Here is a 17,528-nt window from a genome sequence, read left to right on the forward strand (position 1 = left end):
GACATGATTCACTGAGTCCTTGACTGGTTTTGAGCTGTTTTTTAGTGGAGAGTGATGGGGTTAGATGTGAAGTGCTGTTCTCTCTGTTCCGGATCTATTTCTGAAGTTAGTGATACGGCAGCATTAGTACTATAAAATGTGTGACTGGAGTTTTCCAGGATGGATGCTCTTTTTATCAGACAAATGGGTAGTCTTAGCTGGCAAGTATCTGCTAGACGGAAGTAAGCCAAGCTGTGTGTTGTTTCTATGGCCATTCAGTCTCTAAAGTCTTGGAGTATTCTCCTCAGGTCTTTCCAGAGCCACACTTCTCTCTGCTAATATTACTTGTGTAGTAGGGCAGTGCTCTCAGTAATAATTGTATTCTTAAATATGTTTTACATCTGGTTTGTAGATTAGTGGTAAGGCTTAGTTTAGTGTTGTCAAGTGTAATTGGAAGCAAGTCTGGAAAGACAGATGGCTTAGTCTGAAGTTCATACTTTGTCCTTCCTATAGATTGTTACAGTATGTATTTAGTGCTTTCTCTTTTTTTCAGTGCTCCCAGCTTTTAGATGAGAGTGTAAAGGATGATTTCTTTGAAGACATATTAGAGGAATATGAAGAAATTAGACAAGAACACTATGAGTCTCTCAAGGTACAAATGTGATAGATTTAGCTTCTTTTCTTGTTTGAAGTGCCTGGTACTTGCCTCATTACTAACTCTCACTTTCAGCTCCTTATGAAGACCTTTGGGTATATTTGTTCAGATTTAAAACATGCAGTAGAATTTACAGTAAGCTTCCAGAAGTGCTTATGAAATTGGATTTAATAAGCTATAAGGGGAAATTCTGCAGGAGTCCAACACATGCTTGGCAAATTCTTCATTGTTCTCAATGGGCCATCAGTGGTTATCTAGGACATCTCCTTGGAGCTGGCAGTCATGTCAACTTAACCAGCCTACAGGAGACCGGTGCTTTTCTGGAGAGGTAGCTGGAAATGGGGAGCTGTCCTGGGGTTATTAAAATGGCCCTGGTTGCTTTTGCTGGTACTAAGTAACACTCTGAGTATTTTACACCACCGTGTTTTCCTGATGTGTTCATATTGTTTAGGTTAGAGATCTGAGCAGTGTCAAAGTAGAGAGTTGAGGCTACCATTTAAGGAAATTGAAGAGAAGGAAGCAATGAAATGTGGAGGTGGACTGTGCAAACTAACAATCGGAAACAAATAGCATATGACTCCTCTGAGGCCACCTTTGTAAATAAACATAGAAGCAAGCTGAAAGTCATCTGGCTTTTACCTGGGCTCTTGATAAAGAAAGATAAAGGCCTCCTGAGGACATTTGGCTTGACCAAGTTTAAGACTGTCTTTGCACAGAGCAGCAGTCCATTAAGCTGAGATCAGCGAGTGCAGCACTCTCCTTAAGCAGAGTTCACCAGTGAATTCATGGGCCTTACTGAAATAGCTGTAGGTTTCCTGTGCCTTTCAGAAGAGCCAGTCATTTGCCCAGAGGCATGCTGCAGTCACTGGTGGTGCTGTAACTGCGATCCTAAGCTTTTTGCAGTCGGTAGCATAATACCTTGCTGTACCTGTATTTTCACGTATTTTGAAGTAATAAAGGAACTTCTGATGTAGTTCAGAGGAGCTAGAGATCTTGTTGGCCAGTTTTGTTAGAAGTATCCAGGGAAAAAATAATGGTATGGCCGTGATGTAATCTTAGTTTACACTTGTGAACTGGGAGTTGTTGGAACTGAAATTTTCTGTTGTCAGATTTGTGCCAGGGACTATTCTGAGTAAAACTTTACCACCAAGTCAGCAGTTAAGAGTTTATCTGCCTGAAAGATGGCTGGCACTGTGAAATTCACCTTTATGTCCATACAGGAAAGAAGATACTTGTCTCTACAGCAAGCTAGAAGAAAAGGTTTCCATAATGACTGGTTATCAGGCCATAAACCAGGTCAGTTTAAATGTTGTTTGTTGTTGCTGCGCCTTTATTTTATATGTATTTATTTTATATATTTTTTAATTAGATTATGCTTTATTAAACTTCAGGATATAGTAGCGTAACAACTTGCGTAAATTGGTGTCTGTCTCAGCGGAGATTTTTTTTTTTTGCATAAAATTGAGTGTCCTGTTTCAGCTTTGTTTCACATATTTAAATAATAAATTAATAGTTTAAAAAAAATTGGAAAAAAGATACTAAAGCAGTGAGTTAGTTGTAATGCCGTATAATCAAGGATAAGCCTCATGCCGCCTTTGCAAAATAATGTCAGACTGGCTCGTTATATTGCAAAGCTTACTATACCATATTTAGGGAACACATGTTGTGACATGGCACGTGCATCAAATTCCTCCTAATGCTTTTTCCTACACTTCCCCCATCAGCTTCCGTACCACTTTGTTTTGATTTAAAAAAAAAAAAAAGGGACAAGAAGTATAAACAGCATTCCACAAGAAGTTGCATCCTGCGGTGACATTAACACTTCACTGCTTTCTGTCATTTCATTTACAAGACTCAACAAGACGCTAATTTTCAGTAGCTCATCTTAATATAGGTGTTATAAAGTACTGAACAGCACAGACAAAAAAAGTGCAAAGCTTGTAGATACATCATGATATAGATCCATCCTGCTTTTTAACTTGTGCACATGCATCTGAACAAGTGTGTGGTGGTTGCAAAAGTTCTTATAAATTATATATGATTTTACAGAATTATTCTACGTTACTATAACATGTAATATGTCCGTGTATAGGAAGCAGGATTTGTAAATACGAAAGGTATATGCCCGTAAAATATGTTAGGTGTTGATAAGTTGTGCAGGTTTTTTTAGTCTTCTGTTTTGGCCGGTATTTTGGCCAATGAAATAAGTTTGGAAGGCCAACAGCTAATAAGTGGTGATTTATATGAAAGAACAAATTTCAATTTTATATGCCTTTTTTTTATCACATTGTAACTGTAGAGTATGGTATGACTTGGGGAATGATATGACAGTGAGATTTGTAGGACAGTTACTTTCGAAGATGTCATTTGCAGTGGTGGAGGCTGGTGAGCTTCAGTTATGCTGCACATATAAGAGCAATATTAAATTATTTTCATCATGTCAGATTGTACTTCTGATTCCTACAGTTAAACCAAAATTCATTGGCACGAAAGTCTTTGAAGATTATGACCTGAAGAGGCTGGTTGAATACATTGACTGGAAGCCTTTCTTTGATGTCTGGCAACTTAGGGGAAAGTATCCCAACCGGAGTTTCCCAAAAGTCTTTAGTGATAAAACTGTAGGTGAGTAGTAAAATTGCATGTACTTCATGTAAATAATCCTAACAGACCTGCCATACTGCATTAAGATTCTGAATGTTTTGAAATACATACGAATAGTGAAAATACGTGGAAACCTAGTGTCACTGAAATAATATGTTTAAAGTAATACTTAGTGAATTAAGTGTTGGCATGTAAGGCTGCAAAGTAAGTGGGGGAAAAATGCCCAATCATCTTTTTTAGAATTCACCTGCCAAAACACAGGGAGGTATTTCAATGACAGAAAATGGCAGCAGAAGCAGTTAATATACCTATGTCCCCGTTGTGGGTGAAGATAGCAAGAGGGCACTGTCTCCTTTTAAAACTATTCAGTAGGCCTTGAAAGACATGATTAAAATGCAAGGGTGAAGCTGAAATCAATGGTCTGGTTCTGCTGCACGGTCATAATGTTCTTACACTTGTTCTCAGTTGCTCATTTTGTTCTGCATCTTCTGCCTCTACTAGAATGGTGCTGGCTGAAACCTTTTCTTCCGCCAAAGATACATGTTGTTACAGCTGTATAGACATAATCACACTGCTGTCTGTCTGTTTGCTGTAGCTGACAGATTGTTGCAGTCATCGGAGAATTATGTGGAAAATGAACTAATCTTCAGCAATTCTTAAGCCCATTTAGGCAGTTGTGAAAACATGCCTTTTCTAAAGGTTTGTTGGGTTTTTTTGATAGGTGAAGAAGCAAAGAGAGTTTATAATGATGCTCAAAATCTGCTGCAAATGTTGATTAATCAAAAGAAACTACAAGCCAGAGGTGTGGTTGGGTTCTGGCCAGCTCAAAGTGTTCAAGATGATATCCATATATATGCTGTAGAAGAGGCAGTAGGATCTTCGGAACCAATAGCAAAATTTTATGGTTTGAGGCAACAGGTACGGTGACAGAACATTTGTTAAATAGTGATTTATATTTTTTTTTCTCCCCCTGGATTGCAAGGATGTAACAGAAGTGCCCTATGAAAATCTGTGCAGAAAATGGTTGTTGCAATCTATCTTGCAGTTGTCCTTCCATTTTTTCCAGTAATAACAAGATCTTGTTAGTGATGACACAGGTATTTGTATTGTAGTATTTGTAGTATTCTGCATTGTAGTAGTTGTACAAAATGCTTTATAGATTTGACATCTTCAGAAATGACATGCATTTTTGTCTTCAGTTTGATATTTAAGATGTCCTAAAGCACTGTGCTGTATAAAATCACGTGGATCCCGTGAACTAAATTAGAACCTAATGAACCTTACTTCTCTAATATCCCTGGATTCTGCCTTAGATGAGAAGTTCTGCTTGGGTGTGTTAAAGGTTAAACACACTTACACCTGGAAAATAAAGCACAATGGAGATAAGTGGTTTTGTTAGTCTTAATTTTGATGTAGAATTCTCCGTATGAAGAGGCAGTTTAGAATTGGTTAGTTGGCTGCTAATTCTGATTGAGAGAATCATGAAGTATTCATGCTTGAATCATACTTAACTAGATTTGTATTTATTTTGACAGATGGAATATTTGCAAGATACTCCGCCTCTCCTCCTTCCTTACCTTCTGGCTTGGCTTCTTCATAGTAGACATATTCAGAGCCATCAAACATGGCAGAAACAAATTTAACAACTACCTAAATTTCTGAAGTACAGTATTCTATAAGGACAGTCCTGTGCCAATATTGCAGAACTGTACTAAGGAATACATGGCTTCAAGTTTATCTGTTCAGATTTCCTGGAACAGATTATCTCTTGCGTGAAGGTGGATCCTAGTGTGTCTTGACAATCTGTGGCAGACATTTATATAAACTGTTCTCACAAGCCTTCAGGCAGGGCTGTTCCAGGGCCTTTACAACCTGGTCAAACATTTTGATATCCTGTGTACATCAAGTTTACTACAGTTTCTTTTTCCTGGCCTTTTCCCAGGGTTCTCCCAAAGAGAATGTCTCAGTTGGTGTTGTCTTGTAGTGGTTTTTACTATTGGAATACTGTTGTTTTCCTTAATCTTTTTATCTTGTATAGTCCAAATTTGTTCAGGCTTTTCTCAAAGGTTAAAGCCATGAAACTCTGTGCTGTTGTGGGTACTGTTCTTCTGGACTCCACGTATTTCAGCTGCATCTCTTTCGATCTCTTGTACATAGTATTTCAGCAGAGGCTTCACCAGAGCAAAGTAGAAGAGAATAATTGTCTACTGTTTCTTATATAAAATGTTCCTTTCAGTACACAAGAGTTCTTTCCATGAAATTGACACTATTAAGGATGTGATGTAAATCTAAAAGTTGGAGATACATTTAGCGTTTTCCTTAACTATAATCATTACAAAAGAATCTTAAAATTGACATAGGTTTCACCTGTATGGAAAAAGGCTATTTCTTCAGCTTTATGGCACTTTCTGTAATCTAGTAGGTTATAGAAACTAGAGAAACAGTGGACCATTTTATTTTGGTTTTGGGGGTGGAGGTGTGTTACTCATTTTTTTTAAACTGCGGTTGGGAGTGGGTAGAAAGCATTGTTAACATATTGTCATAGAGTAAGGAAACTTGGAGAGGAATCTTCAGCTAAGTGATAGCCGCGAAGTAACTTTTATCTCTCTGCAAGTTGGGTAGCTTTATAGGAGCTGTGCCACTTTTTAAATAGCAGTCATGTTCCTACAATGAATATTCTGATAAGATCCTCAACTGTAAAACTTCTTGTTAGGTGCTATGGCCAGCATTCAGTTACCTCTTTCTATTCCCTTTTTTCCATTTTGAAAAGGGACCCAGTGAGCGGTATATTTCCTGTTTGTGTAAACCCACTTGAACTTTGCTTAGGATTCAACTTTTCAGTGGTGATAGATATGTTGTTCTTTTGTATTTGTGTGTGGCTAATGTAAACCTACATCCTGGGGCAGTATTTTGTCTGGATTACTGAGCACATGGTCTGTAGGTTAAGAAACTTAAGAGTGCTTATAAACTCTCACAGCCATTCTAAAATGGGAGGTGCTGAAGAATTCTGCAGTTTGCATAACTGGGATGTGAACTGCCAACCATTAGTTTTGCTTACAAATGTAGAATCTGTAAGTGCCAGAGATGAAAAATTCCTCCTCTTAGCCAGTGGTTGGCACAAGAGTGTTCCTTATTTTGTAATATTTGTCTGCAGAATAAGTCGTTATAGCTTACTAGCTGTAAATAGAAGCAAAATATCTCTGTATGTGTGTTCAGCACAGCATCTCTTCTTTGACATTTTGTTCTTCACTGATCTAAACACTCAGAGTAAGAGAGGTGTTTTTCTTCTAATTCAAGTACAAGAAAGCTATTGCAGTTTGATAATAGGTGTTTGCCAGAAGCGCTTAAGCCCTTTAGTCTTAAAAATATGGCATTTAGGTTAACAGCACACTAATACTTAATAGAGTTTTAAAATGTTCTGATTTATTGCATTGTTTTTGTTACCTTAGGCTGAAAAGGACTCTGCCTGCACAGATCCATATTACTGCCTCTCTGACTTCATAGCACCACTGGATTCTGGAATTTGTGACTACTTAGGCCTATTTGCTGTGGCCTGTTTTGGTGTAGATGAGTTATGCAATGAATTTAGGAAACAGGATGATGAATACGACGTCATAATGGTAAAGGCTCTTGGTGATCGGTTGGCAGAGGTATGAGGTTTTTATCATGTGTCTCCTTGCAAATTTTCTGACTGTGCTAGATTTGCTTGACAGGTTCCTCTTTCAAGTTGTAGCATAAACTTAGGCCGTTGCTGGTGATGTGTGCTCTGCATTAAATGTGACAGTGAACTGGTTCTACTGAAACTGTCTTGAGAGTCCTCTTTGAGCCAGAGGGGACTCTGCTGTCCATATCTTCCAGCTGCAAAAGCATCTTCGAGCAATTTTTGAGGGTTTCGATGACTGGTAGAATTTAGTAGATTTTAAAACAAGACTGTTCAAGAAGAATTATCTTTTAATCTTGTTTTCTCTACATGAAAATGTGTTTGGAGCCAGGTGTGACCCACCAGTTATATTCTTGAACTGCAGACGTGCCTTCTGCTTTCAATGGTGACCATGCAGATGTATCCAGGATACAAGTCTTTTGACTTAACGTGCCTTAAACTTAGACAGATGTGCTCTTCAAGCTCTAACTGAAGTTGTTTAGAAAATGCCACCATGCAGATGTATCCAGGATACAAGTCTTTTGACTTAACGTGCCTTAAACTTAGACAGATGTGCTCTTCAAGCTCTAACTGAAGTTGTTTAGAAAATGCCATCTCTTCCCTCCTGCCCTTCTATCTCCATCTGCTTTCCTCCGTGCTTGCACTTAAGTAACCATGTTAAAACTTACAGCAGCGTGGGCGCAAGGCAGATGAGGTTAGCTCTAGCTGTGTATTTCAAGCTATAAGAGCTTGAGAGATTATTATTAGAGACCATCTAAAGATATTACTGAAGTGGAAATTTCTCCTGAAGGCAACCCTTGCTGGCAGAATAGTGCTGTAAGAACAGTTAAGAAAATCTGTTGCCCACTTTCAGCTAGAGGGAAGGTCCTATACTAGAAAGAGCAGTGGCACATATATCTGATGCCAGCATGGATGCAGGAATGATATGGCCTGCCATAGGTAGACCTGGAGGAAATACCCAGGCAGTCAAGTCTTTGGCACTATAATGATGTATCACTACCATAGGCTAACGAACTTCATCTTTTCCCGTTACTTGTCCACATCTTTACCGCTGCGAGTATACAGGATTTTAAGACAAGACAACAAAAAAGCCACTGTCTACCAGTAAGAGGAAAAAATGAAAATACTTCGATTAGCAAAATAAGTATTGTATGTGAATTTTGACGCTATCAAATTTCTCACCTATGAGAGAATCCCTCAAAAATTAAAATGGGAATGGGGAGAAAGTCTCGTATCATTGTTTGTCTTTATCAATAGCTACTGCATCCGTCTACACAAATTAAAAACAAACAAACAAACAGATCTTTGCATTCTGTTCCCAGGCATTTGCTGAGGAGCTACATGAAAGGGTTCGAAGGGAGTTCTGGGCTTACTGTAGTACTGAGCAGCTAGATCTCTCTGACCTACGCAGAATTAAGTATGAGGGAATTCGCCCTGCCCCGGGATATCCAAGCCAGCCTGACCATACAGAAAAACGCACCATGTGGAAACTTGCAAACATTGAGGAAGCAACAGGTACCTCTGTCTGCTTTAGTAAGATTCTTAAACTGTTTTTATGTGAATGAAAGATTGAAATGCCAACAAAACAGTGAATTGGGTGGGTGCAGAGCTACATAAAAAAATGTGAACCGAAGCAGTTCTGGAATTGCTGTCTTCCCCTTTTCACTGCCTTTTTTATTTTGCCTCATTCGAGGAAAAATTTACAAAATACTACGAGTGCTTTTGGTGACGGAGTTGTATCCATAATTAGGAGATTGCATGCAAACAGGGCTCTGCTGCACAGAGAAAAATTCTAGCATCCTTATGGTTGCAAGAAGACATTCCAGATATAAACAGGAAGAAAGCCAATTCAGCAGTGTATTTTCTGGTCCATAGAAACCTTGAGATGGTAACTCTTAAAAAAGGAATACATTCCATTTATTTTCCTCTGATATTTTACTTGTCAGACATTTCACTGCTACATCCACAATTCCAAAAATACCTTCCTGTGTTTCAGAACCTCTGCTTACCCGTTTCATTTGCCAAAATGTCATAGGTTTTTTCCTTCAAACTGTATAGTTACTCTACAGTAATACTATAATGGAAATCTGTAATCTATTTAAAGCTATGTGTATTCTTTCAGTAGTCAACTAAGTGAAAAATGGTTAGTTCGTCTGAAGCCTGCCTGGGTTTTGAGTTTGCTTGAACCTGCCCAGCAAAAAAAGGTTCTGAATTTATGCTTATTATTATTTCAGAGAATAAGAAAATTCTCATTCTGTTTTCCAGGAATTGGTTTAACTGAATCACTAGCGATGATACCTGCTTCTGCAGTTTCTGGTCTCTATTTTTCCAGTCCCAAATCCAAATATTTTGCTGTTGGCAAGATATGTAAAGATCAGGTAACTTGCACTGTCCATTGTGGTAGCGTTACAGTGTCAAAAGCACCTTGTGAGCAGATGTTCCAAAAAGTTTCATAAATGGTAAAAGCTGGAGTTTCCAAATCTTTATCATGTCTTGTGGTCTTTTTTCAGGTTGAAGATTATGCGCTGAGAAAAAATTTGTCTGTGGCAGAGGTGGAGAAATGGCTGGGACCCATATTGGGATATGATACTGAATAAATGTGACACTTGTGGGCAAACATTTTCTTCTGATGGTCTGTTTGCCAGCAGGAATAAGAAAATCCTTCCCACTGAAAACAGCTTTCTTCTATCCATTCTGATAGCTTCTTTGATTGGTTTTGATTTTTGATCAAGGAGCTTAATATTTCAGATCTGCCCTGTGCTTTTGGCTTGAGACTGTGAATGCATTGCAGATCTCTTAGTCATAGCAATATTATTTTATTTATTTTTATTTCTTGCATAAATAACCTAGCTGATCAGCTAGATGTAGGGTGAGATGTGGAAGCTGCAGACCTCTCCTGTCCTCAGGAAGGCTTTGAAATCAGGGGCAAGAATATCTATCCTGTTGGCTATGGATATACATAGGACAGAATTTGACTTCTGTTATTCTCATGTTTTTTTGGCAAGTCTAGGTGCAGAAATACATTGTGGTTTTTCTCTAAAGTCAGTGAAAGTTTTCTACTGAGTGATCAAGAACAACTGAAGTGCAACAGATCTTTCTTAAAATCTGTCTGCTCTGCATTTAGGTCATGCGATAGTAACATACGTTGTTCTCTCTGAATATTAGCGGGATTTTAAATTACTTTGTGATTATGATTGTAGTTAGAACTATCAAAATAATACAGTGGGTTGGAACAGTATCGGAGATGCTGTATTGTTGGCAGAAGATGGAATGGAATGACTGAGCCCATGGAGTTGTCCACCTCCTGCTTCCTCTTCCTTCCAGTGAGCCACAGTCTGTTTCTACTCTGCATAAAGGGTAATGGCATTTCCTACCTTACTGTTGCGTTGTGAAGCTTAATTCCTATTTAAACAGTCTTTTGTATGTGAAAAATATGAGAGAAGGGTTATTGTTACTATAGACAGAAAGCTTGGAGCTGTCTTCAGTGTTTTACAAACTTTTAAAGTTTCCAGGTACCTGGATTTTAAAGGCAAATAGCACCAATGCTGTCATAAGTTAACAGTTAATACCGTGGTCTTATTCTTCAGTTTTAACTCTGAGTGAGCTAATTGTTCATAGCTTTTAATAATCTCTGAAAAGTGCCTCAGGTATTATTTAAATGCTAATTTAGTAAAATATTGTGACAGAAACCCCCTCATTTTTCTGGTCTCTAATTGTAAATAAAAGACCAATACTGTAAAGAGAATGTTCTTTTAAATAGTTTATCTGTAATCTATTAATAGCTGTATAATTTTTGCAATGTCTTCATCTGACTTTATGCTTAAAGAATCATCTTGTATCAACAGTTTAATAAAGGTTAAGCTGTCAGTGGTGTTACCCTATTAGAATCCTTTAAATGGCAACAATAAAATGTGTGCAATAGTCTAAAAAGATAATGTCAAAATTAATATGCCCATTGTACCATGAATCTGAAATTATAAAGGCTGCTGTGGGGTTTTTAAAACAGCTGAGTAAGTGTGTTCTTCACTGAATGTTTTAGAATGTCTCATCCTTTAATGACTTACAAAAATAATTTCTAAATGGATCTCTCCCCCTGTCCTCCTCCCCATCCATATCGAGGGACTTGAGACATGTCCTTGTTGATCAGCTGATTCTTGTTGCTAGAACGGTTCCTCACTAGAGGCTGCCAAAAATACAGTTGAAAATTTGTTCCTGGAATGTGTAGCCTGTAAAAAGTTGAAATCCTTTTTGCTTTCTGTTTGGTACTTGCACTTTTGCAAATCAATTTAATGCTTTGAATATCTTCTCTCCAGCACTCTTCCATATTCTTATATTTAGAAGCAGAGTGCCTTATTAGTCTGAAAATTTGATGTGTGAATGAGGTCAAAGTTTGACTTGTACAGCTTGGTTCATTTATTTATTTTCCTGAAATCAGCACGCAGTTCAGTGAGTAGAGCTGTAGCAGAATCAGACTGACAGAGCAGTAGGTGCGCTGCTGTGTAACAGTGGTGGTGCTACCTTGTGTACAAGCAAAGGGTTTAAAATGGTGTGCGATTACTTGATCCCTTCAGACATGGCATCATACACTGAGAAAAAAATTTCATCTTTGCTTGCAAAACTTGTCATTGTGAGAATGTGTTTGGAAGAAGTTCTCATTGTTACGATGCAGATGTTTTTACCAAGGACAATTTCTTTTAAAGTTTGTTGCTTGGAATTGTCAACTGACACTTTGAGTAAGACAAATCTTCATTATTCCCTCCAGCACAAAGGGGAATTGTGAAGGAAAAGGGTCTCGGTTCTAGCAGGTAAGATTATTTTACTTCCATGAAACTACATTGAAGAACCATGGTAAGAATCTACCTCTTTGAAGTAATGCAATGGATGCTGCCTAGGAGGGACTGACAAATACAGAATGCTTAAAAGATTTTTTGCAGTGCTTTTCTAACAAAGTTACAAGATGTTAAGAGATGATGAAAAATTAAGAATGCTTTGTAAACAATTCGGTTTTAATTCTTGTGAATAATTTACTTTGGATACTGATTTTTTTTTTTTTTCTTTTTTGTAAGTCAGGCCAGCAGGCCAGAGATAAAGTTTTGAGGCATATATCTTAATTTATGAGTGTCAGGAGTGACTACTATCCCTAAACCTGTCCCTTCATTATAAGGAATGTTTCAGTGCTGCTGATACTCACGGGAAGATTGTAGTGCAGTTTATTTTGGGGGTGAGGGTGCTACCATAGGTCAGTCCTCCAAAAAAAAAAAAACCAAAAAACAAACCCCGAAAAAAAAAAACAACCAACCAAACAAACAAAAAATAAAACACAAAAAAAACCCAACAAAAAAAAAACAACACCAAAACCAACCCCACCCACACATTTATTTTTTGTGCAAGTATTTGAGCATTTTTTTGAGAATCTTCTGCTTTTTTGTTCACCAGTGTGAACCTCGGTACACCCTTTCAGTTAATTTCTGCTTCTTGAAACACAACTGATGTCCAGAAACTGAGGGGAATAGTGAGGGTCCTTTGAGGGCCTTGCTTTTTGGAAGGGGGCTGGTTTACTGGTTAACTGTGACGGGGTTTCATGAAATGCGCTCCGAAGCCTTTGGCTGATGTACCTAAGCACGCCATGAAAAAGTGGGTTCAGTGTCTTAAGACTTTGAAGAGCAAGAAAAGAAACAGCTTCATTAATTAGTTCAGGAGGTGGTTCCATACAGGGACAGCAGCACGTGTTCTCGGTCACTGGAGAAATGATTCCTGTGCCCTCGATTATCACAGCCTTGTCGTGGCAGAGCCTGTTCAGCCCCTCTGCAAAGTCATCTCATTTGATTTTCAGGCTTCTGTAGGTGCCAGTACACCGTGAACAGTACAGAAACGTATTTATCATGCTTTAAAACACCACTTGCTTACTGTCCAGCTAAAGGCAGAACCGAAAAACCGACGCAGCAAGTCTGCGTGTGTGTTTGGGCGGTTAATGCCGCCATGGCTGAATCCCCCGGGGTTTCTGGCCATGCCGCATGCCTGATATAAGCAGCTGTGTGAAGCAGAACTCGGCGGAGAGTACCAAACTTGGCGGTTTGGGTTTGTGATTCGGCTTCAGCCAGGATGTCAAAAGCGAGCTGGTGATTATCCTGGCTGGCCTGGAACTGCCACGATGGCAGAGGTTGCACAGCCCTGTGTCCTGCCTCCCTGCTGCCCTAGCACGGTGTGGCCTGTGCCTGCAGCTCCTGACCAGGCTAACGGGGGGTGTTCTCACACCAGGGTGGTCTCTGCCGTTCCCTTCCCACAGAAAGAACGTGAAATAAGTGGAGGGACTGTGGAAAATCAGGCTTACCCCATCTTTGTTCTTGGCTCATGGCCTCTTCTACCCCCTCTCCCTGTTGAATCGGGCTTCTCTTCCTCATTCCCTCTCCAGTAGTCCCCTCAGCTGCATGTCAGGGTTCGGCAGGTTCTGCCAAAATGGAATTGTAAAAGTTTTTAAATAAGTTTCTTTTAAGTCTGAACCAGTTAGCTGTTCCAGGAAGAGGAATTTTTGCCTGGCGTGCGTTGGACAATAGTAATAACTGGTGCTGATAGCTCTGCCTATAGGAGCCTTATCCTACGTGCGTTAGTCATTCCTAACGGCTACCGAGAAGGCCACGAGATGGGTTAAACAATTCCCTGTGTCTTAACTGCATCTTTAGTTACGTGATTGTTTTCATCCAGACAGCAAAACCAAAATGTGTATTAATTGCGTCCTTTGTCAGTGTAGTATTTTAAATCCACTAATAATAATAAGCTGGTAACAATGAAACTATATAAAACTAATGTCATTTTCAATCAAAGTGTTTTAATGGTATGAATTGCTAAGAGGTAGAGAATTTATCTGTGCCTTGCTCTTACAACAAATGCTTTTAAAGTTCTTTCGGTACTTGGTGACTTAATTATTTTATGATGAAAAATTTATCTTGACTACAAACTCAGGTTATGTTTGAAACGCTAACCATTTGATTTAAAAGGATTTACCACTGCTGTGTAGAAATAGGTGATAAAATTATTTAGCTAGGAGACTGGAAAGCTTGTTGTACTACTTGGAGAAATTACTGCACATAATAGAATTACTACATGTAACCAAAGAAGCTAAAGTGGTGTGGAACTCACAGAGAGTAACTTAATTTCAGAAGAACAGACGGTTCTTTAGAAGGAGCTGGAAGATTAAGTAAGAGTTATGGCAAACGTATGTCTTAAAAAAACAGGTATTCTTAATCTTGCAGTAAATGAAAATAAAAGCTGTAGTCTCTACTTGATGTATACCATCAGAGTATAAGAAATACAACTTGAGAACAATTTTTAAGGAGCTTTCATTAATCTAATGTGCACTTGGGATTAATGAGTTGTATTTACATGTTTATGAGTGAGGGAAGGAGGAGGAAATAATAGTTAGGTTGTGGACTTGTACTAGGAGTAAGTAACAAGATGTTGAAAAAAGGGAAAAAAACCACTCCTTCGGAGTTGGAATCATTACTTAGATGAAAGTTTTTGACAGAATTTTCAGTTGACACCGGTGTTCCCTGACTCTGGCAGAATACCGTGATACATGGAAATAAAACATCCTGCTTTTTCCAGGGCTTTCAAAGATGTTAAAATTCTGCATCAGCTCTGTGTCTGCACATAGACATTAGTGTTATTTTGACCTGAGAATTGCTTCAGTCAAGTCAGTAAAATACCACTTGCTGCACAGATGTAATGGATGGGGTTTTTCCTTACTCAAGGTGTTTAAAAGATCATTTATTTTTTTTTCTGTTTGTGGGAGTGCAGTTTCCATTGGATGTTTTGTTCTTATTCTTTCTATACTTGGTCTGTACTTTTTTCCCTTCTTTCTGCTCCACAGTACAGGTGTGGAGATATAACTCAGAGTTCTCTCATGGCCTGTGAGTGCTGCGTGATGTTTGATTTTTTTAATTAAAAAATAAATCTTATTTTGGTTTTTGTTGAATTTCAGCAAGATTCTTGCCAAATAGCCTCTTCCCAGGAAGTGGACAACCTCATTCCTTTTAATCTGGCCAGCAATTGGAAATCTTAAGTTGAGGTTCAGACGTGGTGTGCAAAAGGGAGGTCTGAAAACGTGTCAGTTCTCTGTGGTTGGTGGACTCCGTCCACACTTCTGTTCCTGTTGTGACCTTGTGAGAACAAATACGTACGTATCTTTGTAGATTAGGGCAGCAGTGGTGCAGGAAGTAAGAGATAAGAAGCTGCACTGTACAGCCAAAAGACTTATTTAGCAAAGTGTTCTTTGGAGATGCATTGGTACAACGTGTACTCCAGCTCCTGTCGTTGATCAGGATGCATTTTCAACTGCTGTCTCAATCTTGTCTGTACTAAGCTGCTTTTATTTCAGGAAATCGCTACTCGTGAGGTCTCATGCTTTGCTAAATACTGGGCAACGTCCTCTTCGCTTAATCAGGCATTTATAATGAATGACTTCGCAGTAACTATCTGCTGTTATATTTTTGGCTTTCATAAACCTTTCTGTAACCAGATAGATGGCTTGCTTCAGAATGCTGTTACCGAATGAATAAATACATGGTTTCTCTAAGGCCCATAAGATCAGATTTTATTTAATCAACACCTGACCCAACAGGTTTACATGGGTGTGGTCAAGGGTTTACAGACCAATCTTGTTAGTCGAGAAGTTTGCTACTTACAAAAACATGACCATGTTTATACTCATTATTTAGGAAATAAATGTAAACACTTAATTATTTTACTTTCTTCCAAATATTGTTCCTCGCATCTCAGGGCAGGTAAAGGAATAAAAGTTTTGATTCAGTTGTCGTAATACATATGGTAAGAAGCAGCAAAGCAAGAGATTCAAAACTTAATATGATGTAAAAGCGTACAAGGTACTTACTGATATCATCTTGTCTCTTCAGATAAACATTAGGTGAGGATGCTGTAAAACAGGAGTCAGCAGTCACCTAATGCTCAGTGAAGATGTAGACTTTCAGATGCTGGATCGGCAGCACTTCATGGAATTTTAGGCATTATACTACATGCTTTGCCTTCTCCTTTTGTGTCAGTTTCTCCCACAACTGAATCTTGCTGCTGCATCCAAATTCCTGGGTATTCCGCAAGAAGTGTTTGCCACGGATTTCGTTGAAGTTTTTGATGTGCATTTCCAGGATTATTTTTTCAAAAGTCTAAAGCATCACACTGTACATGAACATTTCAAGTTCTTGAACTATAGAATACTTGTTTTTCCTCAAAAAGTCTCCAGGTACTGATGAATTTATTATATTTTTTTTACCACTCAACTGAATCAAATAGCCTGCATTTCCTCACAGCTCCAGGTATGCTGGAAGAGGGAGTGAGGAGGGAAAGGAGTTTTTATGGTACTTTTTGCTCTTAAATCTTGATTAGCATATGTGTCTGCTGTCATATTCATTGCTTGGGAGCTGAAGCGAGCTGGAACAGCCTTTAGCAGGTGCTCCAGTGTGTGATCCAGCTGCTGTTAAAGTCTGTACTTACCTGAAACACAACTTTGATCAGTCCTAATGCAATAATCTGGGAAGAAAATTCAGCGTTGTCCTGACAAAACCGGTTGAGGACTAACAAAATGTGCTGTTAAACCTCCCTTGGTGTCTCAGCTTCATTGAAATAGATGGCTGGGGCTGTGAAAGTGATTTTTGCTCTCATTCTGAAACACCTGATGGCAAGTGCTAGCCTATCGAGCAGGAACAGATGAACTTTCCAGCGGTGGGTCCAGGTGATCCATTGTAACCACCCATCTCGGGGACGTCTGGGGGAGGTTGCTGAGCAGAACCAGCAGCGTGGGTATTGATTCTGTTTTGCAGACTGAAGGATGGAAGGTGTAAAGGTTGATGAGGATTGGCAAATGCTCTGAAAATATTTTCATGGTTTCAAGCCTCTTGTGTTTTTAAAACAAATACTGTTTAATGAGATTTCGAGACTTACAGTCCGTGACAGTCATGTGACTATCCATTGTGCTGACTTTATATAGACTGCTGGAGTTCTGTTAAAGAAGAGCTGCCTTTTAGTTAAACTTCCTCCTTAAATATGTGTTTCATGTTATGTAATTCTACAAGTATCAGCAAAATGGCAGTACTGTCACATCTTTCATGCTGGTTGTGCACACGGTGCTGAGCAATGGCAGGGCAGCTGCTGCGGTGTGGCCGTTGCTAATCGATCCGAACAAATTTGAGAATTGTGTTACGGTTTCTTTCCAGAAATGTCAGCATGAAGTATAGAAAAATCTCTTGCTTTTGTAACTCAAATGAGGGCTGTAATGGTGTGAAATTCTTGATGTTACGTAAAATCTCTTGCCATGCGATCTCTTGATCTGTCAGTAAAATATGCCTTGGTTATAAGTAAACTGACAGGTTGTTTTTTTTTTATTTTCTCACGGTACTTTTAATGGCTGTATACTACTTTGGAACTGGCAGGTTCATTCATTTTTATATATATAATTTTTTTTTGCTGCTGCTGCTGATTCTGTTCTGGCCACTGGAGTTTTTACGTAGCTTCCAGACTGTTACAGTTCTCCTCCACTCACACTTATTTGCCAAGTAGCTTGGTAGTCAGACTTATTATTTTGATATCTTCTGTTGGAAATTTCACCGGTTGTGAAGAGGCTGT

At 38.8% G+C, this 17,528-nt stretch overlaps 1 protein-coding gene across 11 annotated transcripts in view; it reads left to right on the top strand.

The window, feature by feature from the left end:
* The window catches only part of MTR (5-methyltetrahydrofolate-homocysteine methyltransferase), a 58,046-nt gene extending 40,781 nt beyond the window's left edge, over positions 1–17,265 (top strand). For 7 of the 11 annotated variants that reach the window (XR_005828377.1, XR_005828373.1, XR_005828376.1 and 4 more), the window contains 10 exons: positions 533–631; positions 1,855–1,930; positions 3,101–3,256; positions 3,957–4,153; positions 6,685–6,885; positions 8,219–8,411; positions 9,162–9,274; positions 9,407–10,253; positions 11,659–11,701; positions 14,875–17,265. Coding sequence is in view for 2 of the 11 variants with exons in the window: in XM_040597472.1 (XP_040453406.1) it covers positions 533–631; positions 1,855–1,930; positions 3,101–3,256; positions 3,957–4,153; positions 6,685–6,885; positions 8,219–8,411; positions 9,162–9,274; positions 9,407–9,493 (1,122 nt within the window). In the remaining 9 variants the exon portion in view is untranslated. Of the gene's footprint in view, positions 1–532; positions 632–1,854; positions 1,931–3,100; positions 3,257–3,956; positions 4,154–6,684; positions 6,886–8,218; positions 8,412–9,161; positions 9,275–9,406; positions 10,844–11,658; positions 11,702–14,874 lie in introns of those variants that run through there. The other 4 variants (XR_005828375.1, XR_005828374.1, XM_040597472.1 and 1 more) reach the window with 4 other exon arrangements.
* Positions 17,266–17,528: the final 263 nt, after the last annotated feature.

The sequence above is a fragment of the Falco naumanni genome, chromosome 6 (genome assembly GCF_017639655.2).
Source record: "Falco naumanni isolate bFalNau1 chromosome 6, bFalNau1.pat, whole genome shotgun sequence".
Taxonomy (NCBI): Eukaryota; Metazoa; Chordata; class Aves; order Falconiformes; family Falconidae; genus Falco; species Falco naumanni.